The sequence below is a fragment of the Scomber scombrus genome, chromosome 19 (assembly GCF_963691925.1).
Source record: "Scomber scombrus chromosome 19, fScoSco1.1, whole genome shotgun sequence".
NCBI lineage: Eukaryota > Metazoa > Chordata > Actinopteri > Scombriformes > Scombridae > Scomber > Scomber scombrus.
In genome coordinates this window covers 17,736,581-17,754,974 of record NC_084988.1, presented here as the reverse complement: position 1 = coordinate 17,754,974, position 18,394 = coordinate 17,736,581, and the positions used below count along the sequence as shown (strand labels likewise).

The following is an 18,394-nucleotide window of genomic DNA, read 5'->3' as shown; positions in this document are numbered from 1 at the left end:
CATATGAGGGGGGACCCCACAATTCCCAGCAATTCCCAACACTCCAAAAATTAGTCATAAATCCTAAATCTGTCTGTTTTCTAATCCCCTTTGAAGTACTCTTTTGAGATGTGCTTGCCCCAGATGTTTAAGCCATTCCTGTAAACATTTCCTGTATTCATCATCTGTCACGATGTCCACACCCTCCTGTGATTCTTCCTGGATTTCTTCCATGGTGACGAATCTTCCTCCTTTCAGTCCCAATTTTAGCCTCTGATAACTACACCCACCCCACCCATTCTATCAGTGGCTTCCAGGAGGCGCCCCCCCCCCCCCCCCCCCCCCCCCCCCCCCCCCACACACACACACACACACACACTCAACTGGCCATTGAGTGGGTCATGCCAACAGTTTTACATGCATCTTGTTAATTTTTTACCAGTACAAACCACTGGTGGTCTGAACCAATCGGCGTCCCGAATACAGTTACCTCGCAGAGTAAGACAGTGATAGACGGTAACAGTCAGTTGGTTGATCCAATCGCCTGCCAAGTGCCTGTCCTTTTCCATGGACAACCTCTCAGATGGTTCTGTGTAACAAACCATCTGGTGCGTCATGTTAGTCAATTATAGTAGTAGTATTCTTACAACAATGAATGAATTGCTGTGTAATTGCAGCCATGGCCCAGATATTAAAATTTATAGGGTTGTCTTGGTGGCCCTGGGATTTAAAACACTGACTATTTAATTGTAACATCTCTAGTTTGAGTCTGGCCAGGGACTTTTGTTACATGCATTTTCCATGCTCCCCCCTAATTTCCATTAACCTTGCTTTACTGTTGTGAAATACCCCTACAACCTTAGTAGAGGCGGGGGGGGCGGGGTGTATATTTGATTCCCCGTCACTTTACACCCATCGTTGGACACGCCCCTGCTACAAGGACCCCATTTTATGGACGCCCGGAGGTCCCCGGACTACGGTTTGGGAACCCCTTCAGGAGCCCGTCCTCCTTCACGCTCCCCTACAGTAGTGAGTTCAGCCTCGGTTGGAGGGGGGAGGAGCAGGCTGGGAAGCTCTGCTCCCATGTTGATGTTTGTTGTTTGCCAGGGTGGCAGCACTGTGTGTGGTGAGGGGACATCATGTGAACGGAGGGTTGTCGACGCTTCTTGGGGAATGTCGCAACTTTCCACCCCCCACACCCCTGAATATACGCGTCTGAATTGTGAAGATTTCTGAGGACTGGTGGCTGATTGTTGTTGTGAAACACTTGGACATATGGCTGGAGGGTCCTGCTCGGTGCCTGTTGTACGACGGCCAGTCATGATGCTGGAGCTCGTCTGAAGAGAAGAGCACCCCGCTGTGTGGTCTTTCTCTGGGTTTGCCTTCCTCTTCTTTTTTTTTTGCACCAACTTCTTCCTCAGCGACGAGCTGCAAATCCAACTCATTTTTTTTACCCTTTAAACTTCTGAAAAATGGTGTTCTTCCCCTCGTCCTCCGCTCGTAACAAACCTGGATAACGAAAAGGAGCAGCTACGACGTGACAACACCCCGACACGACAACCAGCGTTTACTTTCCCTCGGTAACGTTAACGTTAAAGACGGTGCTTCAACCGAGCAAACACACACATAACACCGGGATGTGAAGCCATGGTGTCTGTCATGTTATGCCGCTGACAGCACTCACAAACCCTCGTCTTAACTCCTCTTGTGTGGGAGAGTTAAAGTAAAATTGCCAAATGTAAACATGTGAGTAGGCAGCGAGCTAGCGTTTAATTGCATTTAGTTGGTCAACGTGCTAACATTAAGTCATTTTTTATCAACTTGCTAGCTGTGTTAGCCTTAGCAGCACTTTAGCCAGGTTGCTTGCTAACAAAGGCACTATTAATGTTAAGCTATGATACAAGTGAGCTGCTAGTGAAGTTATTTGCCAAGTTAGCTAACATAAGGAGAGCTAAACTTGCTGTTGTGCTTTACCAAACTCACTCGAGGCACTTAAGGATTGCTAACCAAATGCGGTCTGCGCGTTTGCTACCTATTATTAATAACAGGAAGTGTGTCTGTGCACTTTTCACGAACTTTTTTCCCACCTACAATCGCCCCAGGCATTGGTCTGAAAACTTTGTGAACCCCTCAAATCCTGTCAGCTCAACTGAACTGGTTTCTTCTTTTCGCAGAGGCACATCTGCCCCGGGATTTATTCAACTGTGGGGATTTTAATCTGTAATTGATGCATCTCGGCGTGTCTGAGTCCATGAGAGAGTGCGAGTACAGCCAAATAAGCACTCGCAGCTCTACACCAATGGAGACCCCTTATAAGAAAAGGACCCCAAAGAAGAGAAAGTGGGAGTCCTTCCCAGGTCGGAATAAATTTTACTGCAATGGGAGGATTATGATGGCCAAGCAGACAGGGGTTTTCTACCTCACCCTTGTCCTCATACTAGTGACCTGTGGACTTTTCTTCACCTTTGAGTAAGTATTGTTAGAACAGTCTCTTTGTGCTTCAATCTGCTGTTTACTTACTACTTTACACTTTGACATTGTAGATTATGGATTTCATGGGCTCAGCTGTCAGAGGAAAAAGTTTATGTTATTGGCATCACTCTGGGTTGGTGTATTTCCTACTATCTACTCAGGGCTCAGGGAGACGTCAGGACAAACTAGTTGGGGATTAGACAGAGGCTTCTCTGGTTTTTTGGGAGTATTGAAAATATATTTATCTTTAGTGGAGGGAGTGTGTTTTGCAGGGTCTGTTGCTGATGGAAACTGCCCTGTGGTTGTTTTGAATTGGTGTGTGTTTCCTGTTACATTTTATGGGTTACACATGCCCTTACATGATGTATACAGTTTACAGAAGTGTCCTTGAGCAAGGTACTAAGTGCTGAACACTAAAGTCCTTTACCTTTATACTTGTGTGTGTACAATTTGGTCTCAAATCATTAAGAAAGATGAGAAAACCAGCTCTCTGCTCTTCTGTCTTTGTCCCACTGACAGAACAACCTGTAATCAACAGACAGCATGTACTGCTCCTGTCTCATGCGGCTCTTCACCTCATCCTGGATGTCCTAAATTGGCCCGTTGTGACTGAAGTACACGATACCGCATGCAGACACAGACACTGACCTGAGCACTGCCAACACAGGCGTACCTTGAGAGATAGTACATTGTCTTTCTCCTCATTAGTCCTGAGTAATCACTCTGTCATCTGTCATCTCAGAAACCCCATCTATGCCAGATAAGAATCCTGCTCCGTCATGAGATTTGTTGCTCAATCGGACCGTCTTTATCAGGGTAAAGAGCTTCAGAGCCAGAGAGACCTTAATAGGCTGCTACTCTGTATCTGCACTGTAAATGTGGTCTTTGCCCCACGATATGGACATAAATCAAAGCATCTTAAATATACTATATTAGGTAGTGCTTAAAACAATTCGCTGATCAAGTGATTAGGCATTGATGTAATAATAATCCTCAGAGATTTTGATAAAAGTAATTTAAGTCATTTATGAAGCAAAAAAACCTAACGTTCATGATCTCCAACTTCTCCAGTGGGAGGATTTGCTGCTTTTCTTTCTTGTATATCACAGTAAATTAAATATGTTTGGGTTTTGTTCTGTTGGTCTGACAAAACAAGGCATTTAAAGACATCTTCTGGAGCTGTGTGAAAATGTCCGACATTTCCCAACAGTTTCCCATAATTTTGTACGCTAAATAATGAAACAAATAAATTGCATAATTGTTGCAGCCACCTTTTTATTTCTCGTGTGTCCTGTGGCTCCCTTGTGTCTGAAATCCATCACAGGTGCATCGCTACACGTAACACATCTATCAACAGTGACCTCTGGACCACTTAATCTTTCAATACATTGTCACCTCAGCAGAGAAACAGACATAACCCATGACCAAAGGCCAGACTGCTAGAGAGAGTGCCTCACAGACTACAACTCCCAGCCCTATTTACCACGGAGCAGTTGATAATAAGACTGAGATGGACGTTGACCATACTGCAATGTGGAAGTTCCCCAGCACCCACATGGAGGATGCCAGATGCTTCCTGATGATACCCCCCCCCCCCCCCCACACACACACACACACACTCAGAGATCTTCATTTCCTACACTGGTCTGTCAGTTAAGCAGGGCCCAGTGTAGTGTCCTCTGTTTGTTGTGACTACAGGGGACATTTTTCAGGAACACCACGCAACCACAAAGCCACTTTTCAGCTTAGCACTGTCCTCCCTGCTCAACTGTCCATGGCCCCAGGCTGGCCGAGTCCTCCTGACTTTTCTTTCTCTCTATCCCCCCACCCCTCCACCCCCAACCCTACACTCATTAACTGAAAGGAGACATTTATCGGACAGGGCGATAGTCAGCAGATCTGCACATTGGCTTCTGTTGTTATTAACTGTAATGTGTTTCGATTAGATGTGTTTTTGTAACCTCACTCGCCAGTTCTCAGCGTAGTGGAGAACAACTGCTCGTTCAAATCTGTGAGAGTTCCTTCTATATTATGAATCGCGTCTGTATCCTGTTAACAGTATTTTGAACGAGGCTGCGGGATGATCACACCTGGGCCATATCTCTCTCTTGCACGATGATGCCGCTTCAGGCCGATGTTCTGATTTGTGCAGTCCACCCAGTCAACAGATGGCGAGTATTTAGAGATGGAGAGATGCACAGAACATTTACCAGCTCTCTTTCTACATCTCTGTATTTCTTTTTGCGTGTTTTATTTTTTTTGTCTCTGTCTGAGGGGTGCTCAGCCATGCACAATAAACCCTGTTAGTGACCGGCGGACTTTGGTCTGTTTATTATTCTTTTACATGCTCCCCCCAGACGCTCATGTGTTTTGTTGTTGCACATGTTGCCTACTCTCCCTAATGTCTCGTAAAAGTTCACTCAGGCAGATGTTGGAAGTTGAAATCTGTTTTGTTTGATGTGAAAATTGATCTCAAGAACCACAGTGGTTCACGTCGGGCACAGAGAAGGACACTATGGCTTTAGTAGTATTTAAGATAGTGCATTACACCTAATGGATTTGTCTAACTATCAGTATTGATGACTGAAGAACCTTTTATCATCAAACTTTATTACAAAAAATATAAATTAAAGGGAAGTTGCATGGATCTGCACTGCAGTCACCATCTGCAGGAATCGTATCATAACAACGAGCTAACACATGGAGCCAACTAGCTCCACGCAAGATGTTAACGATTAAGTGATAATCAGATAAGGCAAGAATTTGATCATTTAAGACATGCACGAAGTTGGCACAGCAATATTTTTGATTGTGTGAAATTGGTTCCATCCATGAGGGTGTTTGTAGATGGCTGGATTTACGACTGATTTCCATACATTTGGGTTAACTGCAGCCTGTGTATTGTGAGCAGCTGTGATCAGAGCCTGTGATGCGAGCACGGTGCAAGTTGTTTTCCATATAACAGGATGTGCACAGCCAAGGTCGTGGGGTACCTTGACGACATGTTGGAAGTCTGAGTTCACTGTGAAGTCAGTGTACGTCACTTGCAGCTCTTTACATTCACAACTCTTCTAGCATTTTTCCCCTGCAGTATCTGCAAAACTGAACTGCCAACTTATCGTCAAGGAGTTATAGTGAGACTTACAAGTCACTTGCTACCATATAGATATAGTGATATTCTTTAAAGAAAGCCAGTAAAATTAAACTCTGTAGTCAGGTGATAGGACAGCACGTCCTCTTGATTTCAGCATATGTAGGCTGCAGCCCATTTCCTAGGTACAACAAGGGGTTAATCTTTTGATTTAAGTGCCCCGCACGTTTCATCTCATCTAATTTATGCTCTCCATTAAGTCCTGTAACTATTTTATTTATGGTGCTTGGTGGGAGTAGTACACTGCCTGGGAGTGTGTGCTGCCTGACAGGTTTTAAAAATGTCCTTGTTATTGTTACCAAGAATGTTCAGGGACCAATCACATTTACTTACCAAAACAAAATTATCTGCCTTAAAACACATTTCCCTCTTGCTGTTATTTAAAAAAAAATATTACTGCAGTTGATTAGAAAGATAAAGGATAGCCTACGTAGGACTGGTTATGCTTGTTTGATTTAGAAACATGTCAGCCACTTTGACAGGTGGTTAGCCACACTGATCCTGCCATGAATGCAATCAGCTGGTTTTAGCTAAGAAACAAGACAGACATTTCTAAGAAGGCAGAATGAGTCATCCACATGAAATGATGTTGGATGACTTATAGTTGTTTTACAAGTGATTCCTCTTTTTAGTTAGATTATTGCTCTCTGCTCACCCCCACTTTGCTACTGCCTAATCCCAATCTACATTCATGTTAGTTCTGACTTTGACATGGTAGAGTGAGCATTAGAATAGAAAAGGTTTGAATTAAGCTTTGCTGTTAAGTAAGGGAGAGAAAAGCAAAGGTTGGCTGAGAGAAAATAGTATGATTGTCATAATTTTATTTATGAGTTTTGTTTGCACCTAAAAATAGACTCTAAAGAAACACAACACACAAAAGAAAACAACAAAAAAGACACAAAACAAGCCCAGAACAGACAAAAAATGTTTTTGTTTCTTTTAGGAATTTAAAGTTGAGGCCAAAAAAATCTGTTTCCAATGTCAGATTTATAATTCTGACATTAGAAATGTACAGTACTCCATATGGAGACGTCCAAACACAAACAAGGCAAATAATCACAAACTGTCCAGTCCACAGATAAATCATCCTCAGGTAATTATATAGAGTAATGTATATCTCTCTTTTCACCACAATGTAATCCTGATAGTTCAGATGCTTTGGAGGTCATTGAACGGAAACTATAGTGGTTAATGTCACAAAACCACTCTGAGTTGACATCATCATGTTTGTTCACTGGTTTGATCAAGTGTCCCATAAAAGGTGAGGTCTAGTGGTCTTCGGTCATCTGTTACTGTGTATAGAAAGAAACCCACATAACCCCTTCTTATGAATAACCCGGCCATTGTGAGCGTGCTTCAGTCAGAGAATACAATCCCCTCAGCAAAGCATGTCATCTTTTGGCCGCCGCGGTGGTACAAATTCAATGCAGTGAAATCAGTGCAGTGGTGACCTTTTCTGTCGAGTGCTATGTTTCTCCTGTGCACTACTCCAGAGGGAAAGCAAATGTGTTTTCTGCATGCTCGGGCGAAATAATAAGTCAGTTTATGGAGTGTCATAAGGCAAGCAATTGCGAAAGAGTTTTTGTCCACATAATTTGAACAGTCACACCCATGGTAGATTTGGTTTCCCAAGACAAGAAAAGCATTCCTCTTAAGCCAAGATATCAAGTAAAAAATGTGCACTGCCATTCCTGATATAGTCCCACTGACATGTTATGCTATTATTTTACTACTACATGGGATTATTATTTCATTACATGTTGTAATTTTTAACCTTGTATAAATGTCAGCCAGCCAGATTTAGGTCATTTAAATAACTGAATATGTTTTGGATGTGACTCTTCTTTCCTCGCAGGACATTCTGTCACAGACTTTACTGTCGCTGTCTGTTTTGCTGTGGACGCAAGAGGCAGATCTGTCACGTTGGCTCATTGAAACCAGGAATCATGTCCAGCTGTTTGCTTTTCTGTAGTGTGATTCCTCCCCCTGGCTAGCTCCAAGCCTTTAATCGACCCTGCACCTTCTGTTTGTCACATAGCTTTCCTGTGCTAGCACATCCACTCCCTGAGTCAGAGGTAATTGAGTGCGTTGCACACGTTGGAAGGTTATGCTAACTGATTTTGGAGAGTTCTCAAATGCATACATGATCACTGCGGTCCACCGAGACTCCGCTGGGCTCTACTGACATCAGTATGAAAGATGGCAAATGATTCCACGAAGCAGTCTGGGCAGAAAATGTAACCATTTGCAAAAGCATGTCATGTTCACTTGTTTCATTGACAAATGACTTGGCCTACAGCTAAGAGGAGGTTCATGTTCTGCCCTTGCCTGCCATCAAAAGCAATCAAAATGTAATAAAAGGCAAAGCTGACAAGGCCTTATATCCATGCTGCTTAGATGAGTAATGAGACTTTAAGTGAAAGGCCACAAAGTGCTTCAAATACAGTTTTGACCACTTTTAAATGGATCCATGTATTTTGTTTGAATAAATTATATCTCCTATAAAGCACCCAGTGCTGAGAATTGCATGTCCGGATACCGCTTGTTGCAGCATCGATCATCAGATGTAGGCAGAACTTTTGGTAGATATTATGATATTGATTGCATTCAGAGCTGCAGCATAATGGCTGGAGAAGAAAGTGTGTGTGTGTGTGTGGTTTATTTTAGGTGACACTGAAGGGACGGCCAGTGAATAGTGCTGAGCGAGTGTCAGGTGGTTGCATCAAGCGGAGATGAAAGTCGCCAAGCTTACCTTCCAGCTGAGTTTTGAAAAACTGGTTGGCATCATAAGAGGATTTAGTGGGAAATGTGATAACGGTAATCTGGATAGGATTATTGTTGAGATTAGCCTACCCTTTGGGAGACAAATGAGTAGGAAAACGTCGGGAGACCCTATTGAGGTAGAAAGATTATCTTCTGATATTCTGCGGAAATAATGAATATATCCCGCTGTTGCACAGAGGACATTTGCTGAAGAAAAGAACCAAATAGCAGAATTTGCCAGTGTGACGGCACTAGCAGACTTTATTTTCAATTATGTGTGAATCATAATCACTATCATCTTTGCGCTGCGCTGCGCTGCGCTGCGGTCGTTTATTTGTTTATTGGTTTTTTTTCCATTGAAAAACTTTAATCGAGAGTTGCCATCCCTGCCACCACCAAGAGGGTTTTTTCCACAGCAGGTGTTCTGGTAAACTGACTGTGCACTCGTCTCCTACCTTCACACCTGGACATGCTGTTGTTTCTAAATAAAAAACATATTTAACTCTAACTGTACGAATTATTACGAAACCACCGCTATGATAGAGGCAGGTAAGCCCATTGTGAAAAACAAATTCATAACTGGCCTGCCGAGAAGATGTTTTCTGTTGGATAAAGTTGTAACTCCGCTTTTATATGTAAAGCTACATCTTTGTAATTCAGTATAAGGCATAGGTTAGTGTTTTAAGCATTTTCTACAAATTAAGCTGCGGTTGACTTTTATTTTTTCTGCCTGTAAAGTTTATTTCCAAAATCGAAACTTAACATTTTGCACTGTTATGAAAATTCATTTACTTGAATAAGATGCAGGCTTACTGTTTAGGGCTGCAGGACTTTTTTGTTTGTTTGTTTGCAACTCCAAATAAACTAATTGCCTTGTCATAAGGTTAAAAATAGTTTGGTGGCATTTGAAGACTCTTGTATGAGATTTGCAGTTAAGTTTTTATTTTTATTGGTAGTTTAAATAGTTCAAAGGCCGACCATGCGCTAAGTGCTAATTGAGGGGTAGAAGAAAAATCAGCGCTCTTATATTGTTAGAGGTCTGTGAGCCCGTCAGATTTTTTTTCTTTTAATTCATATTTCTGTGAAGAAATGAAGGGTAAATAAATATATGTACGATCACCTAAAGCTTGTTGTTTATTATGAATTATGAAGGTTATTTTTTTGATGCATCATCTATTCAGCCCTGTGAATGTCGGCATGCAGCGACTATTCAATTAGTCGTCGACTATACCCACCGACTAGTCGACCATGAAAAAATGGGATCATGCACATCCCCAGTTGAGACACAGTTGTTTTATATAAATGCCCTTTCTTTTCTGCCTTATGGTATTATTATATCAGAGAGAAATGCAGATCTCTTGATTAGTACGAGACCTGATTGAGAGGACGCTTTTTATTAACTGGTTTTATTCAGTTGTTCCATTACTAAACATTTATTGACCTGTACCGTGCTTTCACCTATTTGCTTTTGGAGAAGTGCAGAGCCTCCAGTTCAGAGTGAAGCTTAATGTTTAAAGTCGGCTGAGAGATAAGCTACCTGATTCTGAATCAACATCTCCAAACTGTCTTGGTGACCCTTGACCTTTTGGTTTAGTAAAATAGTAAAGTTTGAAGGGCAGTGTTTGTTTGGCTAAAGAGAGTAAAGTTCAGATGCGTTGTTTTTATTGGATTGTGCATGGGTTAACTAATGCTGTTTGACGTTAAGTTGGATTACTTTTTTTTAGATTTTCACTTGACGTGTTGGTTTAAACTGAAGAACTTGGGCTCATATAGATTTGCTCAAAGGCAAGCTGCATACCACATAACCACAGCAGATAAATAAAAAAGATAAATAGACGAATAAAAAGCAATCCTTAGCTCCAAAGTCTTCTCTAAATGGATCACAGCAGCAACATACATGCTGTATTGCTTAATAATGTGCCAGTGTGTCACTCTGAAGCCATCATGTAGTGAGCTTTACCCTACATTAATCAAAGCATTATACATACACAGCTTGACTGTCACATTTCAGGAAACACTGCTGAGACACAGTAATGGCTGACGTATTGCATTGTCACAACATAGAAACTGAGGTTAGTTCCTTTTTTCACTTACTACATACTTACATGCTAAGGGCGTTTTCAGACCTGTAGATCGATTGTTTGGTCAGCAGCAGGCAATAAATTGTTACAATGTAGCATACAGACTTTGTTTCGGTTCAGTTTCACATACGCATAACTCTAAACGAACCAAAATACGTAATAGTTGAGCTGGTTATTCCTCATAAGTCACTTTGGTGTTTATCTTCCGGACATAGATAGACATGCCACTTTGAGGTTTCACAATGGAACGACATCTTCGCAGGGTGATCTTGGTGCTGTTCCTCATGTATTACATCGTTTGCATTAGTCATTTTCAGAGGTGGCGAAAGTACTCACATTCTGTACTTAAGTAGAAGTACAGATACTTGTGTTAAAAAAAGTAGAAGTACTCTTTACTCAAGTAAAAGCAAGACGGTAAAGGGTCTGAGATGTACTTGCGTACAGTAGTAAAAAATAATTTCTCCTGTCAATTTTTACCTCTTGATAACTCGGCCCACAAAATAGGATAGTTTTCCTCTTTTGCTAACAACCTGCACAGAAAAAAATCACTGCACACAGGCTGATTTTGCTGCCGAATGTCAGACAGAATATATATATAAAACTATATTATTATAAATATCAGTCAGTGTTAACACGTGTCGCAATGTGATTAAGTGCAGAGCAAAACGCTTTAATTTTTAAAAAGTGCTCCTCACCATTATAATTGGCCTCTGTAAACTGTGCATAGTGCACAGCATGTGTTCATATGGTAGGAGTCTCACTGCTGCTGTCATATTCCTGTACTGTCTGCCCACATTGTTGAACTTTCTTTGTCAGTAGAGGATTTTGATATGAGAAGTTGCCCAGGGCGGCACGAGCGCACACACCAAAAGAAAAAGAAAAAAGATTGGTTTTCACTTATCATTTATTTGCATGTCATGTCTTTTTATAAGGTCACCAAGGTTAAAAAAGTAACGAGCCTGTTTTGACAATGTAAGGAGTAGAAAGTACAGATAATTGTGTTCAAATGTAGGGAGTAAAAGTAAAAAGTCGTCAGAAAAATAAATACTCAAATAAAGTACAGTTAGCCCAAAGCTCCAAGGACGCATTGCACATCACTTCAGGATGAAACATATGAAATTAAATGTATAATTGTATCAACAATTCAGTGCCCCTCATACCCATAATTCATTACAACTAGATCGTTTTGGACCTATTTGTTTCAGGTTGCTTTTTCATCAACGGAACCACACCAGAGTTCAGCAGATGGTGTGGATCGAGACCACATCTTTTTGGTGGTCTCAGACCGATTCATTTGGTGCTGAGTGCGATTGTTGAGTGGAAACAAGGGTCAAACGAACTATGGTTCAATTAAAACACACTAAATGCTGTTTGTGTGAAAACGCCCTAAGAAAGTTGAGCATCTATTAAAGTTAAAGTAAAAACTTGTTGAAAGGGAATGAGGGAGAAGTGTTAGATTTTGTGGACTGAAATGTGGAATATACGTGTTTCTTTGAAGCTGAAATGAGAAAGACCAGACAACCTGACGGTCTGTTCTAACTATTCAAGCTTTTGCTGCAAAGGCCAATTTAATGACGCTTGAAATCAGTTGCTCTTTCTCTCAATAGAAATATTCCCTCTAGTTTGTATTCCTGACTAAGCATTTTGGAAGGTATGACATGCTTGTTTATTTATTTAGAAGACAAGACTGCAGTTTTGGTCCCTCATCACTCAGTTTGTCCACGGGATTCAAACGTTGGGATATGTAGCTGTGCACATTGTAGTTGCCAGCTACTGATTTTCCTCTGCGTTCTAATAGTGGCATCTCTGCACTGGAACGATGAAATGAAGCAATGAGCATTCCTTATTTAAATACAAAGCAAACATTAGCTTTTCATTATGTCAGCGTAATGTGTGATGCTGCTGCTCATTGCAGCTTTCCTCTGATTAAAGTCATAACACATTGTGCATTACGCTGCTCTGCTCTGCTCTGCATTGACATGCTCTAATATCTCTTTCAGGTGATTTAACTTTATATCATGGCGTTTGCCTGAGGAATTAGCCATCATAGGTTTATTTCACTGCCTACAGCTGTCAGTAATTGTCACCGTCTTCAACAGTGAAGCTGTACAGTTTTATAAACAGGTAGTATTTATGTTGTATCAGTACAAGCTGTCAAACAGCAGTATTCTCACTGCCTTGATTATTACATATTAAACATGACTTATTTCATCTGTACTATTTAAGTAGTGCACAGCACTAGACTTTATTGCTTTGATTGACCAGCTACGGTAACCTGTTGGTCTAGGTATTTCAGGACAGTGGTTCAGCAATAATTTTCTTGCCATCATTGACCCAAACTTATTTTTACACCTGTATTTAATAAAGAGTCAATTTCAAACTACGTGTTGGAGATCGAAAACTTTGAAATATCAAACTACGCCAAGTCCCCGGCTGAGTCCTCAAATCAAATTTCTTCAATGGTCTGTACCCAGCTACGATGTCGGTTTTGGTTTGCTGCCATCACTTCTGGATCAACTCCAACAATAATTTAATCTCCACCCTCATCAGCCAAATGGTTTGTTGAGACATTTGTAAGGATTGTAATGAATGTCATCATGCTGTCTCTTTTTTTGAATGTCTTTGTTTTTTGTTTTTTTCCCTTTTCTTAGAGACTTCAGCTCACTCCTGGCTGTTTCCAGGGTAACCACATTCCCTATCGAAATGTACCATGTCTAACATTGGATACTGTCCATCTCCATAGCAACAAAACCCCTAAATTCCCATTTAAATATAAGATTTGTTATCAAGCTAAAAGGGAAATGATTTTGTCATTTTGGGAAAAAGTCCACTTCCTTGTCGATATCGCCTCTTTACAGGGGGATCTTAAACCAGGCAAGATGTTCCCAATTGGTTCACGTATTTCCATTGATCCATGTCTATAGGAGAAGCAGGCTTAATGTTGCATCTATCCTCCCTCCTCTAATGGTTTCAGTGTTTAATCTCTGTCTGTTTCTACCAACCTGTCACTTTCTATTGCACATGACTGCCTTTTCATTATGTTGCTGATGTCCGACACATTGATGCACAGTTTCTGAGGACAGAGGCAGCCATTTCCATTACCACTTTCCAGACGACAAGTTTTGAAACATATTAATGTTGTAGGTTTCCCTGCAGAGAGAGAGAGAAAGAGAGCACATCACTGTGGTTTTGTAGCACTAAATGACCTTTGCTAATATTTGACATTTCAGCGCTTGACTTCCTCATTGATTACTTCAAAACAATTTAAATCTTGGCTTTGGTTTAATTGTTACAGATGTAACATCTGCACTCATGGTCTGCCAAGCTTTTTACAACTGCAGTGATTTCTCATTAGCAGCTCTAATTGGTGGATTCATTAATGTGATGTGTGACCAATCAGACAGAGTAGAGGACACTGTGAATGAGCAGGTGAAAAAATGTTTGCTAACAGCATCAGTAAATTTCTGCTTTCCTGGCGCAGATGCAGACAGACAACCACACGTTGCAGAGTGTTCATAATATCAGCCGTAATCTGCAGACTTGTCTGACACTTTTCAGATTTTTTATAACAGAGCAATTTTTGGGGGGTGGGAGAGGCTGGCCAACTTGTGGCAGCTGAGTTTCATTTGTGTTTTTACTGTTACTTCAGTGTTTAAAACGAAAAAACATTAACCACATGCTTCTGCTATTTCTCATTTGTGTTGTGTTCACCAAAGTTTCACTCTTTGCTTCTCCTAAATTGTCCAGTGTGGCTGTGCAGTCTAGATAAGTAAATGTATCATGAATACTGGATGTAGCTGCTTTATTAGGGTTGGACAGGAGTAACATCTCCGTAGTGGGGCTGTGGGGGATTGTTGGGAAAGGAAGGGAAAATTGTTTCTCATTGAATTTTTAAAAGAAAGGGGGAATCTTGAAGGCTGTAATGTGGATATTTGCATATAACTTTTATATCGCTAACAGCAGGGTGCGTTGTGTTTGCTATGTGATGATGATCATGATGATACATGTTTTGTGCACTTAACCCTGCAGATGGGAGACAAAGAGCTGAGCTCTTTCCCTGCATGACTAGAGTAGTCATCTCTTTTCAGCACGCCTTAAGGAATTGTCCTCTCAGCACTACCTAAATGGTCTCAAATCTGCTGGCACTCTTGTTATTTGTTTCCTCTGTGGCAGTTGAAGCAAACTGGTCTTTCCCAAAACATAAGTGTTGTTTGTTCCTCGGCAGCAGAGCAAGAAGGTGCAACAGCAATGCGCTCAGTCCTTTTTCTTTCTTTTGTGAAGTGTTTGGCGGTAACTGTTGCATTATATGTGTTACACTTTCTTCCACTCCAGGATTCACCTCAGGAGATTATTGACTGCTACAAAAACATGAAGAAATGCTAAAGTTAATTGCAAGCCTATCATGATGTGACAATAATGTAATGTGATGGTGCTATTGTCTATTGTCTAAATCAATTGAAATAAGCAAAGTTTGAATGACTCAATAAGACAGAATGCTAACATGTTTTACACAGAGAGCTGTAGTGAACAAGGAGCATAGGAACTGAAGCAGTACTGAACACAGCTGTGTGTATAACCTACAATATGTAATATATATATAAGAAATTATTATTAAAAAAGAGACGTGCAGAAGTCAGAATCTAAGATAGTGCTGCCCCTTCATATGAATGTGAAGTCAGAGCAGTTTAATATTTTCAGTGATAGTATTTCAGTTTTAAAGGGCAATAGAGCTGCTTTCTGTTTAAACAGTTACAATCAGATCTGTAAGATAAGCTGAAAGATTGACTGCAGCGCTGTCCCAGCAGAGATGGGAATAAGCCCAGTGTTAGGTTACAGTCGCAGGACACAGTGCTGGATGGTGTGCCTCTACTATGCCTAGTTTACAGGCTAGATGAAGAATCATAAGGTACTGAGGGCTGCTAAATGCTAGTGAGCGTCCAGCATGAGTTTGTATATTGTATATGTACACAGTCGGTGTCCAGTACAGTGACCTTGGGAACTCCAGGCAAGTCCTTAACTGGAGAAATTGTTGTCCTGCCTGGAGCCTCCTGCCGATGTTCCAGACATCCCGGTGTTTTTTGCTTAGTTCAGTCTCACTCCAGATGTAGAGAGCAGCAGGACTGGCTAGTTTCCACTTAGACGGGGTAATGGCACGGATGGTCGACAGTGAATTTGTCACAGCTTAAACCTTCTGCAAAACAGCATGAGCACTGAATGTTTCTGATTCAGACTTGTTTATGTGTTGAATATTAGCTTGAAAAGGAATGTATTATTTGCTTTGAGTCTCACCAAGAGAGCATCTCATCTGGTTGTGGTAGATAAATATTGGATTTTTTTTTACAGGCAAATCACACCACTGCTTACTCTGTTTACACATAAGGTGGATCTTTAAAGCACTTGAGGGTGATAATTCCACATCCTCCTTGTATTTTCTGATAGGTGGTCATGTGTTAGCTGACCTTTTCCTCTTCATCTCCAGCAGCTCAGGTAAAAAGCAGGGTGGGTGTGCAAATGATGCTGGAAGCCCAATTAGCACAAATCAGCAAATCCAAGTAACAGCTCCAGGTCCATATTCATATCTTCCCTATCCACTATCATTGGAGGAACCCAACATGGAAGACTAAATATAGTTTGGCTTGGTTTGTAAGATAAACTGGTGTTGGCATAGCTCAGCGGATGTAACTGCCCCCCAAGGTGTTACCATCTGAAGGCAAGAGGGTGAGATAGTGATATAATGTCCATCAGTGACCTATTATACAAAGTTATGAAAAACAAAAAACTGCCTTGATAAATTTAAAACAGACAGTACTGTGGAGCATGGGCTGCAGAAATGTTGCAACACTAGGTTCTTAAAATGCTGCTGTGGTTGACAAACAGGGAGACCACAGTGGTTGACCTCTGTCACTTTATTATAGCCATCATTGGCACTTAAGCATTTTCAGTGATTGTTTTTCTCTGCATTGTTTTTTGTTTTTGTTTGTTTTTTTGTCATGGTAGAATCATGACTGCAGGAATATCAATGTGTCTGTCAGTTGGTCCACCACTTTGGTCCAGACTGAAATGTTTTTACAGCTATTTGATGGATTAAGATGAAATTTGGTGCAGACATTCATAGTCCCCAGAGGATAAATCCTGACAATTTTGGGGATCCCCTGACTTTTCCTCAAGTGCCAACATGGCATTTTGTGGGAAATGGCTTGACAGCTATTGGCAGCACATCATGTCCCCTCTCAGGATGAAGTGTAATAACTTTGATGATCCTTTAGCCATTCCTCCAGGGCCATCATCAGTTCAAAATGTAAATTAGTCTAATACTTTAGTTTATAACCAAATACTTGCAAAACTAATGGCATTCCCATTAACCTCATCAGTATTTTGTATTTACTGCTAATTAGGAAAATGATAGCAGGGTAGCACGCTACACTCAGATGTGTTAGCTTTGAGCTCTCAGGACCATTGTGCCTAAGTAGAGCTTGAGGCATGGCTGGAGGCTCTTAGTCTTGTTAGATAGCAGTCAGTCATGGAGTACAGTCAGTTGCACTCAGTGAATGGTGATAATAGTGATTCTCCCAACCAGCTTTTTAATTCATCATTCAATGTAATTTAACCTCCTTGTGCCATATGGCGCTTCCCCTGCAACAGTCAATAATGAATTACATACAATAACTAAAAGCTCTAAAAGAAGACATTTTTGGGTTGGTTCAATGTTCAAGTTGGCAGTTATATTTTTTACTTCCACTCTTGAATCTGTTCTAATGAACATCAGAACATCTGACAGAAGAACTTGTAAATAATGAATGGACTGTACTTACATAGCACTTTTCTAGTCTTCTGACCACTCCGAATAGGAAAGAAATCTAAATTTGAAGGTGTGATACAACTTGTTTGCACTGGCAACCTTATTTAAATTGATCAAAAGATAAACAATAGCCTTTTCGTAAACACACATGTTAGTGTGAACCTTGGCTCAACCCATAGTACTGTTTTGCATTCCTCAACAGCCTCACTCAAATGATACGGTTGCCACGTGTCACTTCCCCTCGTCTGGAATGACACTTTTCTGACCCTAACTTCCTCAAAATGCACTCCAATAGACAGGCTTACAAATAAAAGGGAATGAGGCAGCCTGGGCCCCACCCCTGCAGGACTAAATGTGATTACTCTAATAACCACCTGTGCCGTTGGATATTTAATGGGATTACACTAAATCAGCTGATTAGAACAGATTATAAAACAGAACTGACCCTTATATTCACTTACTGCTCATTAAGAAACAAGTTGCAAGTATCCCCTCTTCCTAAACTTTGTGGCTTGTCTCAGTGGGATTCAATGTTTATCTGTGTAGTAATGTTTATACTAAGAAGAGCAGTTTGTATTTGGGCGGACACCTCCCCCTGAGGCCATCAGCTGATGTTTGTCTAGAAATCTTCCAGGATATTAAACATTCAGGTTTTTACTAACCAGCAAAGCATCAGTATTCAGGCAGAATTGTTTGTCTGTTGTGTTTTTTTGTTTGCTTATTTCTCTTTCTCTCTCCATCTTTTCCTGTCCTCCCAGTTGTCCGTTCTTGGCACAGCAGTTGACTCCGGCCATCCCAGTAATAGGAGGAGTGCTTTTTCTGTTTGTGCTGGGGACACTGCTGAGAACCAGCTTCAGTGACCCAGGCGTTTTACCAAGGGCCACCCCAGATGAAGCTGCCGACCTGGAGAGGCAGATAGGTAAGACAACACTTTCAGTAAATGACTTTGAATGTGAAATATGGTTATGAAAACCCATCATTGAGCTGTAGTTTCTTCGCATCTGCTTTTTTGTGCTTCTCCTTTTTTTGTATCTTAAAGGATGCTTTTTCAACACTATTCATCAATAACTCTTCCATCTGTTCAATTTTATTTCAAACCTGTAAAAAAAAAACTGATAAAAACAAAAAAGAATAACAATAAAAAGAAAT

At 40.9% G+C, this 18,394-nt stretch overlaps 1 protein-coding gene across 2 annotated transcripts in view; it reads left to right on the top strand.

Moving 5' to 3' along the window:
• The first annotated feature begins 976 nt into the window (after positions 1–976).
• The window catches only part of LOC134000598 (palmitoyltransferase ZDHHC14-like), a 47,902-nt gene continuing 30,484 nt past the window's right edge, over positions 977–18,394 (top strand). For both annotated transcript variants that reach the window (XM_062439988.1, XM_062439987.1), the window contains exons 1-3: positions 977–1,559; positions 2,154–2,448; positions 18,004–18,164. In XM_062439988.1, the coding sequence (XP_062295972.1) occupies positions 2,207–2,448; positions 18,004–18,164 (403 nt within the window). In that variant the 5' untranslated portion in view covers positions 977–1,559; positions 2,154–2,206. The remainder of the gene's footprint in view (positions 1,560–2,153; positions 2,449–18,003; positions 18,165–18,394) is intronic.